Raw genomic sequence first — 22,025 nt, 5'->3', positions numbered from 1 at the left:
GCAGCGAATGTGAAACTAGGTATAGCGACAGGAGCGAGCCACAGAAGAGGCATGAGGAGGGAAAGAAAGAGAAGGTTGAGCGCAGCGAATGTGAAACTAGGTATAGCGACAGGAGCGAGCCACAGAAGAGGCATGAGGAGGGAAAGAAAGAGAAGGTTGAGCGCAGCGAATGTGAAACTAGGTATAGCGACAGGAGCGAGCCACAGAAGAGGCATGAGGAGGGAAAGAAAGAGAAGGTTGAGCGCAGCGAATGTGAAACTAGGTATAGCGACAGGAGCGAGCCACAGAAGAGGCATGAGGAGGGAAAGAAAGAGAAGGTTGAGCGCAGCGAATGTGAAACTAGGTATAGCGACAGGAGCGAGCCACAGAAGAGGCATGAGGAGGGAAAGAAAGAGAAGGTTGAGCGCAGCGAATGTGAAACTAGGTATAGCGACAGGAGCGAGCCACAGAAGAGGCATGAGGAGGGAAAGAAAGAGAAGGTTGAGCGCAGCGAATGTGAAACTAGGTATAGCGACAGGAGCGAGCCACAGAAGAGGCATGAGGAGGGAAAGAAAGAGAAGGTTGAGCGCAGCGAATGTGAAACTAGGTATAGCGACAGGAGCGAGCCACAGAAGAGGCATGAGGAGGGAAAGAAAGAGAAGGTTGAGCGCAGCGAATGTGAAACTAGGTATAGCGACAGGAGCGAGCCACAGAAGAGGCATGAGGAGGGAAAGAAAGAGAAGGTTGAGCGCAGCGAATGTGAAACTAGGTATAGCGACAGGAGCGAGCCACAGAAGAGGCATGAGGAGGGAAAGAAAGAGAAGGTTGAGCGCAGCGAATGTGAAACTAGGAATAGCGACAGGAGCGAGCCACAGAAGAGGCATGAGGAGGGAACGAAAGAGAAGGTTGAGCGCAGCGAATGTGAAACTAGGAATAGCGACAGGAGCGAGCCACAGAAGAGGCATGAGGAGGGAAAGAAAGATACGGTTGAGCGCAGCGAATGTGAAACTAGGTATAGCGACAGGAGCGAGCCACAGAAGAGGCATGAGGAGGGAAAGAAAGAGAAGGTTGAGCGCAGCGAATGTGAAACTAGGTATAGCGACAGGAGCGAGCCACAGAAGAGGCATGAGGAGGGAAAGAAAGAGAAGGTTGAGCGCAGCGAATGTGAAACTAGGTATAGCGACAGGAGCGAGCCACAGAAGAGGCATGAGGAGGGAAAGAAAGAGAAGGTTGAGCGCAGCGAATGTGAAACTAGGTATAGCGACAGGAGCGAGCCACAGAAGAGGCATGAGGAGGGAAAGAAAGAGAAGGTTGAGCGCAGCGAATGTGAAACTAGGTATAGCGACAGGAGCGAGCCACAGAAGAGGCATGAGGAGGGAAAGAAAGAGAAGGTTGAGCGCAGCGAATGTGAAACTAGGTATAGCGACAGGAGCGAGCCACAGAAGAGGCATGAGGAGGGAAAGAAAGAGAAGGTTGAGCGCAGCGAATGTGAAACTAGGTATAGCGACAGGAGCGAGCCACAGAAGAGGCATGAGGAGGGAAAGAAAGAGAAGGTTGAGCGCAGCGAATGTGAAACTAGGTATAGCGACAGGAGCGAGCCACAGAAGAGGCATGAGGAGGGAAAGAAAGAGAAGGTTGAGCGCAGCGAATGTGAAACTAGGTATAGCGACAGGAGCGAGCCACAGAAGAGGCATGAGGAGGGAAAGAAAGAGAAGGTTGAGCGCAGCGAATGTGAAACTAGGTATAGCGACAGGAGCGAGCCACAGAAGAGGCATGAGGAGGAAAGAAAGAGAAGGTTGAGCGCAGCGAATGTGAAACTAGGTATAGCGACAGGAGCGAGCCACAGAAGAGGCATGAGGAGGGAAAGAAAGAGAAGGTTGAGCGCAGCGAATGTGAAACTAGGTATAGCGACAGGAGCGAGCCACAGAAGAGGCATGAGGAGGGAAAGAAAGAGAAGGTTGAGCGCAGCGAATGTGAAACTAGGTATAGCGACAGGAGCGAGCCACAGAAGAGGCATGAGGAGGGAAAGAAAGAGAAGGTTGAGCGCAGCGAATGTGAAACTAGGTATAGCGACAGGAGCGAGCCACAGAAGAGGCATGAGGAGGGAAAGAAAGAGAAGGTTGAGCGCAGCGAATGTTAAACTAGGTATAGCGACAGGAGCGAGCCACAGAAGAGGCATGAGGAGGGAAAGAAAGAGAAGGTTGAGCGCAGCGAATGTGAAACTAGGTATAGCGACAGGAGCGAGCCACAGAAGAGATATGAGGAGGGAAAGAAAGAGAAGGTTGAGCGCAGCGAATGTGAAACTAGGTATAGCGACAGGAGCGAGCCACAGAAGAGGCCTGAGGAGGGAAAGAAAGAGAAGGTTGAGCGCAGCGAATGTGAAACTAGGTATAGCGACAGGAGCGAGCCACAGAAGAGGCATGAGGAGGGAAAGAAAGAGAAGGTTGAGCGCAGCGAATGTGAAACTAGGTATAGCGACAGGAGCGAGCCACAGAAGAGATATGAGGAGGGAAAGAAAGAGAAGGTTGAGCGCAGCGAATGTGAAACTAGGTATAGCGACAGGAGCGAGCCACAGAAGAGGCCTGAGGAGGGAAAGAAAGAGAAGGTTGAGCGCAGCGAATGTGAAACTAGGTATAGCGACAGGAGCGAGCCACAGAAGAGGCATGAGGAGGGAAAGAAAGAGAAGGTTGAGCGCAGCGAATGTGAAACTAGGTATAGCGACAGGAGCGAGCCACAGAAGAGGCATGAGGAGGGAAAGAAAGAGAAGGTTGAGCGCAGCGAATGTGAAACTAGGTATAGCGACAGGAGCGAGCCACAGAAGAGGCATGAGGAGGGAAAGAAAGAGAAGGTTGAGCGCAGCGAATGTGAAACTAGGTATAGCGACAGGAGCGAGCCACAGAAGAGGCATGAGGAGGGAAAGAAAGAGAAGGTTGAGCGCAGCGAATGTGAAACTAGGTATAGCGACAGGAGCGAGCCACAGAAGAGGCATGAGGAGGGAAAGAAAGAGAAGGTTGAGCGCAGTGAATGTGAAACTAGGTATAGCGACAGGAGCGAGCCACAGAAGAGGCATGAGGAGGGAAAGAAAGAGAAGGTTGAGCGCAGCGAATGTGAAACTAGGTATAGCGACAGGAGCGAGCCACAGAAGAGGCATGAGGAGGGAAAGAAAGAGAAGGTTGAGCGCAGCGAATGTGAAACTAGGTATAGCGACAGGAGCGAGCCACAGAAGAGGCATGAGGAGGGAAAGAAAGAGAAGGTTGAGCGCAGCGAATGTGAAACTAGGTATAGCGACAGGAGCGAGCCACAGAAGAGGCATGAGGAGGGAAAGAAAGAAGAAGGTTGAGCGCAGTGAATGTGAAACTAGGTATAGCGACAGGAGCGAGCCACAGAAGAGGCATGAGGAGGGAAAGAAAGATACGGTTGAGCGCAGCGAATGTGAAACTAGGTATAGCGACAGGAGCGAGCCACAGAAGAGGCATGAGGAGGGAAAGAAAGATACGGTTGAGCGCAGCGAATGTGAAACTAGGTATAGCGACAGGAGCGAGCCACAGAAGAGGCATGAGGAGGGAAAGAAAGAGAAGGTTGAGCGCAGCGAATGTGAAACTAGGTATAGCGACAGGAGCGAGCCACAGAAGAGGCATGAGGAGGGAAAGAAAGAGAAGGTTGAGCGCAGCGAATGTTAAACTAGGTATAGCGACAGGAGCGAGCCACAGAAGAGGCATGAGGAGGGAAAGAAAGAGAAGGTTGAGCGCAGCGAATGTGAAACTAGGTATAGCGACAGGAGCGAGCCACAGAAGAGGCATGAGGAGGGAAAGAAAGAGAAGGTTGAGCGCAGCGAATGTGAAACTAGGTATAGCGACAGGAGCGAGCCACAGAGAGGCATGAGGAGGGAAGAAAGAGAAGGTTGAGCGCAGCGAATGTGAAACTAGGTATAGCGACAGGAGCGAGCCACAGAAGAGGCATGAGGAGGGAAAGAAAGAGAAGGTTGAGCGCAGCGAATGTGAAACTAGGTATAGCGACAGGAGCGAGCCACAGAAGAGGCATGAGGAGGGAAAGAAAGATACGGTTGAGCGCAGCGAATGTGAAACTAGGTATAGCGACAGGAGCGAGCCACAGAAGAGGCATGAGGAGGGAAAGAAAGATACGGTTGAGCGCAGCGAATGTGAAACTAGGTATAGCGACAGGAGCGAGCCACAGAAGAGGCATGAGGAGGGAAAGAAAGATACGGTTGAGCGCAGCGAATGTGAAACTAGGTATAGCGACAGGAGCGAGCCACAGAAGAGGCATGAGGAGGGAAAGAAAGAGAAGGTTGAGCGCAGCGAATGTGAAACTAGGTATAGCGACAGGAGCGAGCCACAGAAGAGGCATGAGGAGGGAAAGAAAGAGAAGGTTGAGCGCAGCGAATGTTAAACTAGGTATAGCGACAGGAGCGAGCCACAGAAGAGGCATGAGGAGGGAAAGAAAGAGAAGGTTGAGCGCAGCGAATGTGAAACTAGGTATAGCGACAGGAGCGAGCCACAGAAGAGGCATGAGGAGGGAAAGAAAGAGAAGGTTGAGCGCAGCGAATGTGAAACTAGGTATAGCGACAGGAGCGAGCCACAGAAGAGGCATGAGGAGGGAAAGAAAGAGAAGGTTGAGCGCAGCGAATGTGAAACTAGGTATAGCGACAGGAGCGAGCCACAGAAGAGGCATGAGGAGGGAAAGAAAGAGAAGGTTGAGCGCAGCGAATGTGAAACTAGGTATAGCGACAGGAGCGAGCCACAGAAGAGGCATGAGGAGGGAAAGAAAGAGAAGGTTGAGCGCAGCGAATGTGAAACTAGGTATAGCGACAGGAGCGAGCCACAGAAGAGGCATGAGGAGGGAAAGAAAGAGAAGGTTGAGCGCAGCGAATGTGAAACTAGGTATAGCGACAGGAGCGAGCCACAGAAGAGGCATGAGGAGGGAAAGAAAGATACGGTTGAGCGCAGCGAATGTGAAACTAGGTATAGCGACAGGAGCGAGCCACAGAAGAGGCATGAGGAGGGAAAGAAAGAGAAGGTTGAGCGCAGCGAATGTGAAACTAGGTATAGCGACAGGAGCGAGCCACAGAAGAGGCATGAGGAGGGAAAGAAAGAGAAGGTTGAGCGCAGCGAATGTGAAACTAGGTATAGCGACAGGAGCGAGCCACAGAAGAGGCATGAGGAGGGAAAGAAAGAGAAGGTTGAGCGCAGCGAATGTGAAACTAGGTATAGCGACAGGAGCGAGCCACAGAAGAGGCATGAGGAGGGAAAGAAAGAGAAGGTTGAGCGCAGCGAATGTGAAACTAGGTATAGCGACAGGAGCGAGCCACAGAAGAGGCATGAGGAGGGAAAGAAAGAGAAGGTTGAGCGCAGCGAATGTGAAACTAGGTATAGCGACAGGAGCGAGCCACAGAAGAGGCATGAGGAGGGAAAGAAAGAGAAGGTTGAGCGCAGCGAATGTGAAACTAGGTATAGCGACAGGAGCGAGCCACAGAAGAGGCATGAGGAGGGAAAGAAAGAGAAGGTTGAGCGCAGCGAATGTGAAACTAGGTATAGCGACAGGAGCGAGCCACAGAAGAGGCATGAGGAGGGAAAGAAAGAGAAGGTTGAGCGCAGCGAATGTGAAACTAGGTATAGCGACAGGAGCGAGCCACAGAAGAGGCATGAGGAGGGAAAGAAAGAGAAGGTTGAGCGCAGCGAATGTGAAACTAGGTATAGCGACAGGAGCGAGCCACAGAAGAGGCATGAGGAGGGAAAGAAAGAGAAGGTTGAGCGCAGCGAATGTGAACTAGGTATAGCGACAGGAGCGAGCCACAGAAGAGGCATGAGGAGGGAAAGAAAGAGAAGGTTGAGCGCAGCGAATGTGAAACTAGGTATAGCGACAGGAGCGAGCCACAGAAGAGGCATGAGGAGGGAAAGAAAGAGAAGGTTGAGCGCAGCGAATGTGAAACTAGGTATAGCGACAGGAGCGAGCCACAGAAGAGGCATGAGGAGGGAAAGAAAGAGAAGGTTGAGCGCAGTGAATGTGAAACTAGGTATAGCGACAGGAGCGAGCCACAGAAGAGGCATGAGGAGGGAAAGAAAGAGAAGGTTGAGCGCAGCGAATGTGAAACTAGGTATAGCGACAGGAGCGAGCCACAGAAGAGATATGAGGAGGGAAAGAAAGAGAAGGTTGAGCGCAGCGAATGTGAAACTAGGTATAGCGACAGGAGCGAGCCACAGAAGAGGCCTGAGGAGGGAAAGAAAGAGAAGGTTGAGCGCAGCGAATGTGAAACTAGGTATAGCGACAGGAGCGAGCCACAGAAGAGGCATGAGGAGGGAAAGAAAGAGAAGGTTGAGCGCAGCGAATGTGAAACTAGGTATAGCGACAGGAGCGAGCCACAGAAGAGGCATGAGGAGGGAAAGAAAGAGAAGGTTGAGCGCAGCGAATGTGAAACTAGGTATAGCGACAGGAGCGAGCCACAGAAGAGGCATGAGGAGGGAAAGAAAGAGAAGGTTGAGCGCAGCGAATGTGAAACTAGGTATAGCGACAGGAGCGAGCCACAGAAGAGGCATGAGGAGGGAAAGAAAGAGAAGGGCCAAAGATAACGCTGAGGTTGCAATTGATGGTGAGAAGGGGAAAAAAGAGAAAGAAGGAGGAGGTAAAGTAGCAGAAATTGTGAAAGAGGGGGAAAACCTCTGTTTTTGAAGGATTAAGATACAGAAAGTGGGACGACATCAAGTTCTGAACAGCTAGGAGGCAACACAGAATGGAAAGAAGAGAAAGAGAGAAAGATCTGGGTGCCAGCAACATAAAGATGAAAAGAAAGATGGAAAGAGGAGATAAGGGCAGAAAGAGGAGCAGTATAGAGAGAAAAAAAAATAAAAGCTTGGGGGACACCGTAAGGAGTAGGGAGTGACGAAGAAGAGGGGGTGAAGAAGAAGAGTGTGCAGCCGAGGTGACAGAGTAGGTTTGTTGTGAATGATATGAACGAAACCATTCAAGAACAGACCCCGAAAATACCAAAAGTGGAAACAGAAGAAATAAGAAGAGAGTGATCCACAGTGTCCAACTCCGCAGACATGTCCAGAGGAATAAGAGTAGAGGAAAGCTTGGAGTGGCGCGCAGACAGGAGAGAGTTAGAGACATGAAGAAGGGCCGTTGCGGTGGCATGAGGTGGGCGACAGCCAGACTGCAAAGGTGGAAGAAGTGAGTGAACACTCAAACAACGAGTTACACGAGACTCTTAGAGAGAAAAGGTAGAAGAGAAATAGGACGGAAATGAGCTGTGTCTGCAACAGGCAGTAACACGTAATTTGGAGAATAGTACGAATATGTTAAAGGTCATGTTGCAGGTGCTTAAACCATGCACTGTTGTCGCTACAAATAAGCTCCTACATTGAGGTGTGCGGCAGATTCCGTCACAATAAGCATGAACATCACACATGCCTGCTGGATGAAAAGTAATGTCGTGTAATCTAAGTGCTCTTGTATAACGCCCGGCTGACACTATTGGGGGACTACCTGCCCTAACCTTTGCCGGATCACAGAGTATGGATAAACGAGCTTAGACTTGTTCTTTTGAGACACTTAAGGAGAAGTCATCCATTCCTGGGTAATGTAGGATGTACCTGTATAGGAATCCAGGTCCATAACTGCATACCACACATACGCGATTAAATATGAAATTCAAAAGGGTTTCTCGTAGTTAAGCATTGACTGAGCACTGTTTAAAAAGAAGTCTCTTTTAGTTTATAGAGAAACATCCAAGTAGTAAGTAAAAATGTATCACAGGGAGGGTAAGGAGCAATTTTAAACCATTTTGACACATTCTCAACAACGGCAATAAAAAGGTTTCAAAATCTAATCCCATTAAAGGCCTTTGACACAGTAAAGTTACTACAATTATTCAAGTTAAAGAGATCGAATAGTCTCTCTCTCTCTCTCTCTCTCTCTCTCTCTCTCTCTCTCTCTCTCTCTCTCTCTCTCTCTCTCTCCTCCCCCCCCCCCCCCCCCAAGTTAAGGTGGTGACTCGTTTTAAAGTCAAATCGTTCCATAACGCCTGCAGAGCCATCTCTGAGGTTGGTGCAGGCCCCTGTCCAAGCACAACGATTGTGGGCCTTGTCACCTGGAGTACGGGCCCTGCAAGGATTAAGGTCAGCCAGAGAGAACTCATGCAGGAAGTGTCCTTAAGGACAACAGAGCCAAGCAAAGAAGTGTAAGGCCACTCGAACCGCCAAGACTGTGAATGTTGGAGTGATCCAAGTATACAGACAATATATCACAGACAATATTTGTCAAATATAAATGATCTAAAGCCATTCTTATGTTCCCAAGATTCTCTTTGTATCCAATTCCTCCAGGAACCATCATTGCTGCTACTGGCACCTTAACCCTTCGTATAGGTATTTCCGAAAGACTATAATACGAGTTTAATAGATTGGCTCCCCAATAAAGAGGCAAAGACAAAAGAGAGAAAAAACACAGAAAAAAGACGAGGACATAGAGGAGGAGGGAGAAAGAGTGAATGAGAGTGAAGCACACATACACACAGCGAAAGAGACAGTGTGAGAGAAAAACAAATAGGGAAAGAGAAACAGGAAGGGAGGGAGAGAGATAGATATAGGGGCTCAGACAGGGAGAGAGAGAAAAGAGTGTGAGAGAGGAAGGAATGATATAGGGATTTGGAGAGACACACACAGACATTAAGGGATCGGGATAGGGAGGGAGAAAACCAGACTGAAATGACAGAGCGAGTAAGAGAGACAGAGAGAGAACAAATTCCATAGCTCATACTAAGAGAGGAAGAGGGAGACAGAAAAAGAGAGAGACAGAGAAAGAGAGACAGACTGCATCGACACAAAGGAGCGAGAAACCGAATACAACGACTGAGGTAGAAAGTGAGAGTTTGCCAGACCGTACTGACAGCGAGAGCAGAGACAACACGTGATAATTGGCGAGAGACATACAGACCAAGTTGCAGAGTGAGACAGAGAGGGATAGGTTGGTTCATGAAAGGCCGGATACAGCTGGTTTTTATTTCCCAAAAGTGGCATCAGTTAATTGGCTGACACCCTAAATCCCCTGGAGACGGTGGATCGTACGTGGCCCGGGTTCCCATCACCCTAGGAAAGGGCTCATGGGAAGGGCAAACATGATAACGAGCAGCATGCATTGCGGCCTGCATCGTTCAGAGTGGCCTTTACATGTAAGGAATGAGTGGCAGCCATTCTCTCTGCTGATTTAGACATCACTTCCACGTGAAGAAGACACTGCCTTCCACGCCTGCACATGCTGCATCATGGTTTGTTATTCCGTTATGTACTGGCATTGGGCAGTGAAAAGGAAAGCCTTGAGCTTCTTTTTAAAACTAGGAAAATGTGGCTTTTACCTTCGACAGAATGGAGTAGTGTTCCAGGGGCGGCATGTCAGGAACTGGGCGGTCTACCTCCAGTCCACAGTCTGGGATGGTTTGAGTCCATCATGTGGAGACCAGAAGAGGATCTGAAAGGCCTATTCTGGACATCAAGGACATGTTTCTCCTGAATGAAGGTTGGGCCCACAGTGCTACATACACAGAGAGGGCTGAGCCTGGAGCCAGTGCAGGTCCGGAAGTTGGCCTCGCTTCCTGTGACGTAATCAGCAGCACGTGTAGTAGTCCAAGCTAGAGGCCACTGGCATAGCCGATTCTGGAAGGAACCCAGCAGGATCTCCTGGTCATGGGAGAACACAGATTTACCGCTGCTTTAGCTTGGAGTATCACAGACAGCAACTGTCTATAATGACGGCATAGGTTTCTAGTCTGTTTGGCTGGTGGAGGGCAGTTGCTTGTTCTCGAGGCCAAAAGGAGGATTGGGTAAGGGAGCGACAATTATAATCTAAGATTTGATGGGATTCATGATTCAAAGGTTGCCATACGCACGTGCGTTAATGGGCAACAGCAATGGGGAAATGGCTTCTCATCAAGTTGATCAAAGGAAGAATACCAACATTAAAAAAAGGAGTGGTGTGATGACTGGTTACTGTGGGACCCTACAGGTTGAGAGGAAGAATTCTGCTGTTAATGGAGACGTGGCAGTGGCTGGGACGCTGTCTTTCAGAAAGAGCACAATCCATTGGCGGGTGGGGAGCTCAACGCCTAGGTTTTCCAACCCATGGTTCACTGTTTGGAACGCTGCAAATAGATCCAGGCGTCTGAGGGCCGCGGTATTCGCTAGGACCACCTGAGTTTACAAGTCACAGCAGATAGATCCAGGCGTATGAGCGCTGCGGTATTCCCTAAGCCCACCTGAGTTTACAAGTCACAGCAGATAGATCCAGGCATATGAGGGGCGCTGTATTCCCTAGGACCACCTGAGTTTACAAGTCACAGCAGATCGATCCAGGTGTATGAGGGTCGCTGTATTCCCTAGGACCACCTGAGTTTAAAGGTCACAGCAGATAGATCCAGGTGTATGAGGGTCGCTGTATTCCCTAGGACCACCTGAGTTTAAAGGTCACAGCAGATAGATCCAGGTGTATGAGGGTCGCTGTATTCCCTAGGACCACGTCAGTTTACAAGTCACAGCAGATAGATCCAGGCTTATGAGGGCCGCTGTATTCCCTAATCCCACCTGAGTTTACAAGTCACAGCAGATAGATCCAGGTGTATGAGGGCTGCAGTATTCCCTAGGCCCACCTGAGTTTACAAGTCACAGCAGATAGATCCAGACATATAAGGGCTGCGGTATTCCCTAAGCCCACCTGAGTTTACAAGTCCCAGCAGATAGATCCAGGTGTATAAGGGCTGCGGTATTCTCTAAGCCCACCTTAGTTTACAAGTCCCAGCAGATAGATCCAGGTGTATAAGGGCTGCGGTATTCTCTAAGCCCACCTGACTTTACAAGTCACAGCAGATAGATACAGGCATATGAGGGGCGCTACATTCCCTAGGACCACCTGAGTTTACAAGTCACAGCAGATAGATCCAGGCGTAGGAGGGCCGCGGTATTCCCTAAACCCACCTGAGTTTACAAGTCACAGCAGATAGATCCAGGCTTGTGAGGGCCGCGGTATTCCCTAAACCCACCTGAGTTTACAAGTCACAGCAGATAGATCCAGGCTTGTGAGGGCCGCGGTATTCCCTAATCCCACCTGAGTTTGCAAGTCACAGCAGATAGATCCAGGCATATGAGGGCCACGGTATTCCCTAAGCCCACCTGAGTTTACAAGTCACAGCAGATAGATACAGGCGTATGAGATCCATGGTATTCCCTAAGCCCACCTGAGTTTACAAGTCACAGCAGTTGGATCCAGGCGTATGAGGGCCGCTATAATACATAGGACCACCTGAGTTTACAAGTCACAGCAGATAGATCCAGGCGTATGAGGGCCGCAGTAATCCATAGGACCACCTGAGTTTACAAGTCACAGCAGATAGATCCAGGCGTATGAGATCCATGGTATTCCCTAAGCCCACCTGAGTTTACAAGTCACAGCAGATAGATCCAGGCATATGAGGGCCGCGGTATTCCCTAAGCCCACCTGAGTTTACAAGTCACAGCAGATAGATCCAGGCTTATGAGGGCTGCGGTATTCCATAAGCCCACCTGAGTTTACAAGTCACAGCAGATAGATCCAGGCATATTAGGGCTGCAGTATTCCCTTAGCCCACCTGAGTTTACAAGTCACAGCAGATAGATCCAGGCGTGTGAGATCCATGGTATTCCCTAAACCCACCTGAGTTTACAAGTCACAGCAGATAGATCCAGGCATATGAGGGCCGCGGTATTCCCTAAGCCCACCTGAGTTTACAAGTCACAGAAGATAGATCCAGGCTTATGAGGGCCGCGGTATTCCCTAGGCCCACCTGAGTTTGCAAGTCACAGTAGATAGATCCAGGCATATGAGGGCCACTGTATTCCCTAGAACCACCTGAGTTTACAAGTCACAGCAGATAGATCCAGGCTTATGAGGGCCGCTGTATTCCCTAGGACCACCTGAGTTTACAAGTCACAGCAGATAGATCCAGGCGTATGAGATCCATGGTATTCCCTAATCCCACCTGAGTGTAAAAGTCACAGCAGATAGATCCAGGCATATTAGGGCTGCAGTATTCCCTAAGCCCACCTGAGTTTACAAGTCACAGCAGATAGATCCAGGCTTATGAGGGCCGTGGTATTCCATAAGCCCACCTGAGTTTACAAGTCACAGCACATAGATCCAGGCATATTAGGGCTGCAGTATTCCCTAAACCCACCTGAGTTTACAAGTCACAGCAGATAAATCCAGGCTTATGAGGGCCGCGGTATTCCCTAAACCCACCTGAGTTTACAAGTCACAGCAGATAGATACAGGCGTATGAGGGCCGCTATAATCCATAGGACCACCTGAGTTTACAAGTCACAGCAGATAAATCCAGGCTTATGAGGGCCGCGGTATTCCTTAAGCCCACCTGAGTTTACAAGTCACAGCAGATAGATACAGGCGTATGAGATCCACGGTATTCCCTAAGCCCACCTGAGTTTACAAGTCACAGCAGATAGATCCAGGCGTATGAGGGCCGCTATAATCCATAGGACCACCTGAGTTTACAAGTCACAGCAGATAGATCCAGGCGTATGAGATCCATGGTATTCCCTAAGCCCACCTGAGTTTACAAGTCACAGCAGATAGATCCAGGCATATGAGGGCCGGGGTATTCCCTAAGCCCACCTGAGTTTACAAGTCACAGCAGATAGATCCAGGCTTATGAGGGCTGGGGTATTCCATAAGCCCACCTGAGTTTACAAGTCACAGCAGATAGATCCAGGCATATTAGGGCTGCAGTATTCCCTAAGCCCACCTGAGTTTACAAGTCACAGCAGATAGATCCAGGCGTGTGAGATCCATGGTATTCCCTAAGCCCACCTGAGTTTACAAGTCACAGCAGATAGATCCAGGCATATGAGGGCCGTGGTATTCCCTAAACCCACCTGAGTTTACAAGTCACAGCAGATAGATCCAGGCTTATGAGGGCCGCGGTATTCCCTAGGCCCACCTGAGTTTACAAGTCACAGCAGATAGATCCAGGCATATGAGGGCCACTGTATTCCCTAGGACCACCTGAGTTTACAAGTCACAGCAGATAGATCCAGGCTTATGAGGGCCGCTGTATTCCCTAGGACCACCTGAGTTTACAAGTCACAGCAGATAAATCCAGGCTTATGAGGGCCGCGGTATTCCCTAAGCCCACCTGAGTTTACAAGTCGCAGCGGATAGATACATGCGTATGAGATCCACAGTATTCCCTAAGCCCACCTGAGTTTACAAGTCACAGCAGATAGATCCAGGCGTATTAGGGCTGCAGTATTCCCTAAGCCCACCTGAGTTTACAAGTCACAGCAGATTGATCCAGGCTTATGAGGGTCACGGTATTCCATAAGCCCACCTGAGTTTACAAGTCACAGCACATAGATCCAGGCATATTAGGGCTGCAGTATTCCCTAAACCCACCTGAGTTTACAAGTCACAGCAGATAGATCCAGGCTTATGAGGGCCGCGGTATTCCCTAAGCCCACCTGAGTGTACAAGTCACAGCAGATAGATCCAGGCGTATGAGATCCATGGTATTCCCTAAGCCCACCTGAGTGTACAAGTCACAGCAGATAGATTCAGGCGTATGAGATCCATGGTATTCCCTAAGCCCACCTGAGTTTACAAGTCACAGCAGATAGATCCAGACATGTGAGGGCTGCAGTATTCCCTAAGCCCACCTGAGTTTACAAGTCACAGCAGATAGATCCAGGCATATGAGGGCTGCAGTATTCCCTAAGCCCACCTGAGTTTACAAGTCACAGCAGATAGATCCAGGCGTATGAGGGCTGCAGTATTCCCTAAGCCCACCTGAGTTTACAAGTCACAGCAGATAGATCCAGGCATATGAGGGCTGCAGTATTCCCTAAGCCCACCTGAGTTTACAAGTCACAGCAGATAGATCTAGGCGAATTAGGGCTGCAGTATTCCCTAAGCCCACCTGAGTTTACAAGTGACAGCAGATAGATCCAGGCATATGAGGGCTGCAGTATTCCCTAAGCCCACCTGAGTTTACAAGTCACAGCAGATAGATCCGGGCATATGACGGCTGCAGTATTCCCTAAGCCCACCTGGATTTACAAGTCACAGCAGATAGATCCAGGCATATGAGGGCTGCAGTATTCCCTAAGACCACCTGAGTTTACAAGTCACAGCAGATAGATCCAGGCTAATTAGGGCTGCAGTATTCCCTAAGCCCACCTGAGTTTACAAGTCACAGCAGATAGATCCAGGCATATGAGGGCTGCAGTATTCCCTAAGCCCACCTGAGTTTACAAGTCACAGCAGATAGATCCAGGCGAATTAGGGCTGCAGTATTCCCTAAGCCCACCTGAGTTTACAAGTCACAGCAGATAGATCCAGGCATATGAGGGCTGCAGTATTCCCTAAGCCCACCTGAGTTTACAAGTCACAGCAGATAGATCTAGGCGAATTAGGGCTGCAGTATTCCCTAAACCCACCTGAGTTTACAAGTGACAGCAGATAGATCCAGGCATATGAGGGCTGCAGTATTCCCTAAGCCCACCTGAGTTTACAAGTCACAGCAGATAGATCCAGGCATATGAGGGCTGCAGTATTCCCTAAACCCACCTGGATTTACAAGTCACAGCAGATAGATCCAGGCGAATTAGGGCTGCAGTATTCCCTAAGACCACCTGAGTTTACAAGTCACAGCAGATAGATCCAGGCGAATTAGGGCTGCAGTATTCCCTAAGCCCACCTGAGTTTACAAGTCACAGCAGATAGATCCAGGCTTATTAGGGCTGCAGTATTCCCTAAGCCCACCTGAGCCTCGATGTAGTTTGTACTCTGTTAGGACGGAGCATGTTCTGATCCAGTCCAAACTCCACAATCAGTGTTTGTATGTTTATACTGTTCTTCAAATTGTAGGTATTAATATTGATATATTGAATGGATTGTGATTTGTATTTTTTAATACATTTTGGTATAACGGTTGAATTTATAATCCATACATAATAATTAAAAAAAGAAAAGGCTAAGCATTGTTTCCTTTGCCTGCAAAAACTAGGAGCGCACAAATACAGCAACTTGGCACACTGTGAAATGGCATAATATTGCATAACAAGCTAGAATAGCACATGTCCCAGCAATGTAAAGAACACAGTATAAGACAGCATAGTGCAACATACCAGAATATGACTGGCTGCGGGTGGGAGGTCTCCGTCTAAATCCTTTCAAATTAAAAGCCACAAAGCAGGAAGTCAGTTACTTTTCCTTAACCCCAACAATATAAGCACATGTCATGTAACTTGAAAAAGAGAGATACTCGACCCATCAGGCTTCAGTAAGCTGCCGTGGATCTAGAATGTCCCAGTAAAAGAGTAAATGTATAAAGTCGCTTAGCAGCCACCAAACATCCTCAAATGGCCCTCACTCCAAAGGTAGCCTTTGAATCGTCTCTGCAAAGGTTCCAGTCTTCGAAAACATTGAGCAACAAAGCCAGTTAGGTCACCGCCAGGGGAAGAGCAAGCACATATAACGGTTTCCAGCTGGAGGTAGTTCAAAGGGGAGAGAGGAAGAAAGGAAGGAAGATGAGGAAGGGTAGGCAATGTGGACAGTGGGGGGAGCAGGGATCTAAGCCAAGCGGTGGCACTGGAAACATTGAAACAGTGTGCTCTTGTCAAGCCTCCCCTCACCCTCATCACCCTTTTCTTCTTTCTTGCAGGTTGTGATCAATCCCAACTTTGAGGTGGCAGAGAGTGATTTCACCAACAACGCCATGAAGTGCAACGTCAAATACGATGGTCACCGCATCTGGGTGCACAACTGTCACATAGGTAACTCACCACGTGGTCAGGGACCAGAGTCAAAGGTCAAGACAGGGCAGGCTGACTTATCACCCGCATCCATACCACCAGGCGTAGCATAGGGACATTTTCAGACCCCTGCTTTAGAGTCTACAGAACACAGTGCATGCGAACACAAACGATTGGATATAACATAATACTGGTCTACTGATCCACATCTGCTCGCATCTGTGTGTTACGGCTGGAACAGCATAGCACCTTATTGAGGATAAGAGGCTTTGCGTGCAGGCGCTATCGCTCAACTTAAAGAGCTCAAAGTCTTGGATCTCAGCTGCAAAGCTGCCATAGTTCATCAGTGAGGTGCACGTGTTACCTGGGAGTGACCCAGGCGACGGCACACCTGGCAGAGCCACTCCCATGCATCCCCACCGTTGTTTACAAATTCTTACACTCAGACTTGGGCCCGGAGTCATAGTTTTTGATACTGATTGTTCCGTTGATAATCTCCTTGATTGATCATCTCCATGGCTGCATCTACTTGCTATGTGTACTGTGTGATTGGTGTGGTAAGGTATAAATCGCTCTACCTCTGGAGAAAAGACGGTCATCCTACTCAAAGACTCAGATGTCATACCCATCCCATCCTGCTCACTCGGATCACCATCCTGCTCCTTCAATCAATCCCACTGTCCTTCTTCTTCCTCTGCTACCACTTCATACCACTAATACTTAAGCAACGATAAGACTGCGATATACCACACTACCTTTCGTTGAGGCCTGTACGTCGTTGACATTTGCAAAACCACTTGAAAATCAATTGAAGTGGAACCACAAGCATTATCTCAGAGCCCTATAGGTCTTGTCTCACCTCAGTTAAGGTAGTAGAGGGAGTGATCGTAGATGTCCAACGCTCATTCTCTATCCCGTTCTCCGCATCATGAAAGACCTTACATTTAATCACAGTACTGTATCTTCACAATTTGAGGATGCCATCATATTGGGCCATAGGCCACTTGATATGATATGATATGGCATTTATAACACGCCTATTCACAAGTGTTTCAAGACGTGACGCGGCAAGGGGGGGTGACAGAGGGAAGACAGAGACAATGATCCTACTAGGCTAGGTGTCAATCAGATCACGCAAGTGCAGGGGAGGGGGGAAGGGGGAAAGTGCAGGGCGGGAGGGGATAGGGGCCAGTGCAGTACATGGGATAAGTAGAATAAATAACAATAAGAGAATTACGGCCAGCTGGTGGCAAGTGCAAGTGCAAGTGAAGACATCAGGTGTCAAGTGCTGGTGGGGGACTGTAGGGATACAGAAAACAGTCCCTAAGTGCGGGGGTTGACAGGGAGGCAGTGCAGGTGTGCAACTGGCGAGGGAGGGGACCTGGGCCCGAGAGCAGAGGTTGAGCAGGTAACCAGTGCAGTTTCAGCCAGGAGTTCAGCAGACTTGAGGCCAAGGACAAGTCTCGCAGTCCTGTTCTGGATGAGTTGCAGAGGGCGGAGGAAGAGGATGTTGCAATAGTCCAGCCCAGAGAGAACCAGAGCTCTGAAGACAGTGAGCTTCTGGGGGAAGGAGAGGAAAGGTAGAATACCTCTGAGGAGGTGCAGCTGGTAGTGTGACTTCTTAGAGATGTGAGGAGAGAAGGAGAGTGTGGAGTCGAGGATGACCCTGATGTTTTTAGACTCACAGGTGGGAGCAGGAAGAGGGCCAAGAGAGGCCGGCCAGAGAGTGACAGGAAAGGAGAGAGCGGGTGTGCCGATGAGGAGTATCTCAGTCTTACTGGCATTAAGGCAGACATCGTTGGCAGCACACCACTCCTGGATAGCAGATATACAGTCAGAGATGAGAGAAGGAGAAGAGGTGGCTGAAGGTAGCCTGAAAATGAGCTGAGTGCCATCCGCATAGCACTGAAAGTTGGGGCAGAGAGTGGTATGCAGTGGGCAAGAAGTGTCAGGTATTGGTTGAACAACCAGGGAGAGAGGTTAGACCCCTGGGGGACACCACAGGTAGAGAGAGATAGAGGAGAGGAAGGACCGAAGTTGGACCTGGGAGGGTCGATCGGAGAGGAAAGAGGTCAGCCACACCAGGGCCTGACCGGTGATACCCAGGTTGTCACAGAGACGGTTGAGAAGGATGGCATGGCTGACCGTGTCAAAGGCAGAAGAGAGATCAAGGTCTTCACGGATATTTAGGAGAGCAGTTTCCATGCTTCTGGTAGCTCTGAAGCTAGACTGATGGTCATGAAGACAACCAACAGATTCAGTGTGAAGATTAAGCTGGGAGATGGCCATAATTTCCAGGAGTTTGCCCAGGAAAGGAGTGATGGAGATAGGGTGATAGTTAGACGGGCAGGAAGGGTCAGCAGAGGGTTTATTGAGAAGAGGGTGCACCAGGGAGTGCTTCAGGGGGGGAAGGGAAGACTCTGGTAGTGATTATTTCTATACGGCCATGTCGAATTCGTGATTTTCGAATTCAACATTTTCGTATACAAAATAATCAGGTACATCCATGGGGGGAGGTCCTCACACCTCCTAGTGAGTGGGTACACTCATTGTTGAGCTGGCTAGTAGGATGCTGTTCTGTGCCAGCACAGATAGGAGCGCTGTGATCGAGTCTGCCTGAAAGCTGCCCCAAGTGATGCGCCAGGCATATCGTTGCCCCGGCTGAGTTGCCATTTCTGTGCACCCAGAGAATGGAATCGTTTCGGTTGAAAAGATCTTTAAAAAAATCTGAATGTGCATTTAGTGCGCATTCGACTTGGAAAAGAAAAAAGTCCAAAACGCTGAACAAGGGGCGCAGGGTTTGCCAGGGTGTCCCCCGCCCCCATAGTTCGGCATTATGGACTTCGAGGGTTGTGGGGGTGTCCCAAGCATACATTAAATGTAAAGTGGGGAACAAATATAGACATTCCGAAAAGCTCGAGTAACAACATGCGAGCAAGTCGGCTTTGCTATTTTGTAACTATTTTGTAACTCGAGCTTTTCGGAATGTGTTCTTTTAACGTACATCCAATGGAGCCCAGCATCAGAGCCCGGCATCAGAGCCCAGCATCAGAGCCCGGCATCAGAGGCCAGCATCAGAGCAGAGCCCGGCATCAGAGGCCAGCATCAGAGCAGAGCCCAGCATCAGAGCAGAGTCCAGCATCAGAGCAGGGTCCAGCATCAGAGCAGGGCCCAGCATCAGAGCCCAGCATCAGAGCCCGGCATCAGAGGCCAGCATCAGAGCCCGGCATCAGAGGCCAGCATCAGAGCAGAGCCCGGCATCAGAGCAGAGTCCAGCATCAGAGCAGGGTCCAGCATCAGAGCAGGGCCCAGCATCAGAGCCCAGCATCAGAGCCCGGCATCAGAGGCCAGCATCAGAGCCCGGCATCAGAGGCCAGCATCAGAGCAGAGCCCGGCATCAGAGCCCGGCATCAGAGGCCAGCATCAGAGCAGAGCCCGGCATCAGAGGCCAGCATCAGAGCAGAGCCCGGCATCAGAGGCCAGCATCAGAGCAGAGCCCAGCATCAGAGCAGAGTCCAGCATCAGAGCAGGGTCCAGCATCAGAGCAGGGCCCAGCATCAGAGCCCAGCATCAGAGGCCAGCATCAGAGCCCGGCATCAGAGGCCAGCATCAGAGCAGAGCCCGGCATCAGAGCAGAGTCCAGCATCAGAGCAGGGTCCAGCATCAGAGCAGGGCCCAGCATCAGAGCCCGGCATCAGAGCCCGGCATCAGAGGCCAGCATCAGAGCCCGGCATCAGAGGCCAGCATCAGAGCAGAGCCCGGCATCAGAGCCCGGCATCAGAGGCCAGCATCAGAGCAGAGCCCGGCATCAGAGGCCAGCATCAGAGCAGAGCCCGGCATCAGAGGCCAGCATCAGAGCAGAGTCCAGCATCAGAGCAGAGCCCGGCATCAGAGCCCGGCATCAGAGCCCGGCATCAGAGGCCAGCATCAGAGGCCAGCATCAGAGCAGAGCCCGGCATCAGAGCCCGGCATCAGAGGCCAGCATCAGAGCAGAGCCCGGCATCAGAGGCCAGCATCAGAGCAGAGCCCGGCATCAGAGGCCAGCATCAGAGCAGAGCCCGGCTTCAGAGCCCGGCATCAGAGCAGAACCCGGCATCAGAGCAGAGTCCAGCATCAGAGCAGAGCCCAGCATCAGAGCAGAGCCCAGCATCAGAGCCCGGCATCAGAGCCCGGCATCAGAGGCCAGCATCAGAACCCGGCATCAGAGCAGAGTCCAGCAACAGAGCCCAGCCCGGCATCAGAGCCCAGCATCAGAGCCTGGCATCAGAGCCTGGCATCAGAGCCTGGCATCAGAGCACAGCATCAGGGCACAGCATCAGAGCCCAGCATCAGGGCACAGCATCAGAGCCCAGCATCAGATCAGAGCCCGGCATCAGAGCCCAGCCGAGCATCAGAGCCCAGCATCAGAGCCTGGCATCAGAGCAAGGCATCAGAGCCCGAGAGCCCGGCATCAGAGCAGAACCCGGCATCTGAGCCTAGCTCGGCATCAGAGCCTGGCATCAGAGCCTGGCATCAGAGCAGAGCCCGGCATCAGGGCACAGCATCAGAGCAGAGCACAGCATCAGAGCAGAGCACGGCATCAGAGCCCGGCATCAGGGCACAGCATCAGAGCCCAGCATCAGAGCCCAGCATCAGATCAGAGCCCGGCATCAGAGCAGAACCCGGCATCAGAGCAGAACCCGGCATCAGAGCAGAGTCCAGCATCAGAGCCCAGCATCAGAGACCGGCATCAGAGCACGGCATCAGAGCCCGGCATCAGAGCCCGGCATCAGAACGCGGCATCAGAACGCGGCATCAGAGGCCAGAATCAGAGCCCAGCATCAGAGGCCAGCATCAGAGCCCGGCATCAGAGCAGAGCCCGGTATCAGAGGCCAGCATCAGAGCCCGGCATCAGAGGCCAGCATCAGAGGCCGGCATCAGAGGCCAGCATCAGAGGCCGGCATCAGAGGCCAGCATCAGAGCCTGGCATCAGAGCAGAGCCCGGCATCAGAGGCCAGCATCAGAGCCCGGCATCAGAGCCCAGCATCAGAGCCCGGCATCAGAGCAGAGTCTGGCATCAGAGCCCAGCATCGGAGGCCAGCATCAGAGCCCGGCATCAGAGCAGAGTCCGGCATCAGAGCCCAGCATCAGAGCCCGGCATCAGAGCAGAGTCCGGCATCAGAGCCCGGCATCAGAGCCCAGCATCAGAGCCCGGCATCAGAGCAGAGTCTGGCATCAGAGCCCAGCATCGGAGGCCAGCATCAGAGCCCGGCATCAGAGCAGAGTCCGGCATCAGAGCTCGGCATCAGAGCCCAGCATCAGAGCCCGGCATCAGAGCAGAGTCTGGCATCAGAGCCCGGCATCAGAGCAGAGTCCGGCATCAGAGCCCGGCATCAGAGCCCAGCATCAGAGCCCGGCATCAGAGCAGAGTCTGGCATCAGAGCCCAGCATCGGAGGCCAGCATCAGAGCCCGGCATCAGAGCAGAGCCCGGCATCAGAGGCCACCATCAGAGGCCGGCATCAGAGGCCAGCATCAGGGCCCAGCATCGGAGGCCAGCATCAGAGCCCGGCATCAGAGCAGAGCCCAGCATCAGGGCCCAGCATCAGGGCCCAGCATCAGGGCCCAGCATCAGGGCCCAGCATCAGGGCCCAGCATAAGAGCCCGGCATCAGAGCCCAGCATCAGAGCCCGGCATCAGAGCCCGGCATCAGAGCCCGGCATCTGAATGCGGCATCAGAGGCCAGAATCAGAGCCCAGCATCAGAGGCCAGCATCAGAGCCCGGGATCAGAGGCCAGCATCAGAGCCTGGCATCAGAGCCCAGCATCAGAGCAGAGTCCGGCATCAGAGCAAGGCATCAGAGCCCGGCATCAGAGCCCAGCATCAGATGCCACCATCAGAGCCCGGCATCAGAGCAGAGCCCGGCATCAGAGCCCGGCATCAGAGCAGAGCCCGGCATCAGAGCCCGGCATCAGAGCCCGGCATCAGAACGCGGCATCAGAGCCCGGCATCAGAACGCGGCATCAGAGGCCAGCATCAGAGCCCGGCATCAGAGGCCAGCATCAGAGCCCGGCATCAGAGGCCAGCATCAGAGCCCGGCATATGAGCCCAGCATCAGGGCCCAGCATCAGGGCCCAGCATCAGGGCACAGCATCAGAGCCCAGCATCAGAGAACAGATATTATGTTGCCCATAATATCGGATGGCGCCAAAGAGACTTGCATCTGAAGGTGGTCCGATTGATCCCACCACACTGCATCCAGT

The 22,025-nt window shown here is 51.3% G+C and overlaps 1 protein-coding gene across 5 annotated transcripts in view; it reads left to right on the top strand.

The window, feature by feature from the left end:
• LOXL3 (lysyl oxidase like 3) overlaps positions 1 to 22,025 on the top strand; it is a 476,927-nt gene that overhangs the window by 449,702 nt on the left and 5,200 nt on the right. For all 5 annotated transcript variants that reach the window (XM_069632513.1, XM_069632512.1, XM_069632511.1 and 2 more), the window contains one exon: positions 15,695 to 15,806. In XM_069632513.1, the coding sequence (XP_069488614.1) occupies positions 15,695 to 15,806 (112 nt within the window). The remainder of the gene's footprint in view (positions 1 to 15,694; positions 15,807 to 22,025) is intronic.

The sequence above is a fragment of the Ambystoma mexicanum genome, chromosome 6q (genome assembly GCF_040938575.1).
Source record: "Ambystoma mexicanum isolate Mex_15411 chromosome 6q, UKY_AmexF1_1, whole genome shotgun sequence".
Lineage (NCBI taxonomy): Eukaryota > Metazoa > Chordata > Amphibia > Caudata > Ambystomatidae > Ambystoma > Ambystoma mexicanum.
The sequence above is the reverse complement of the archived record's forward strand: the minus strand, read 5'-3'. Positions and strand labels throughout refer to the sequence as shown.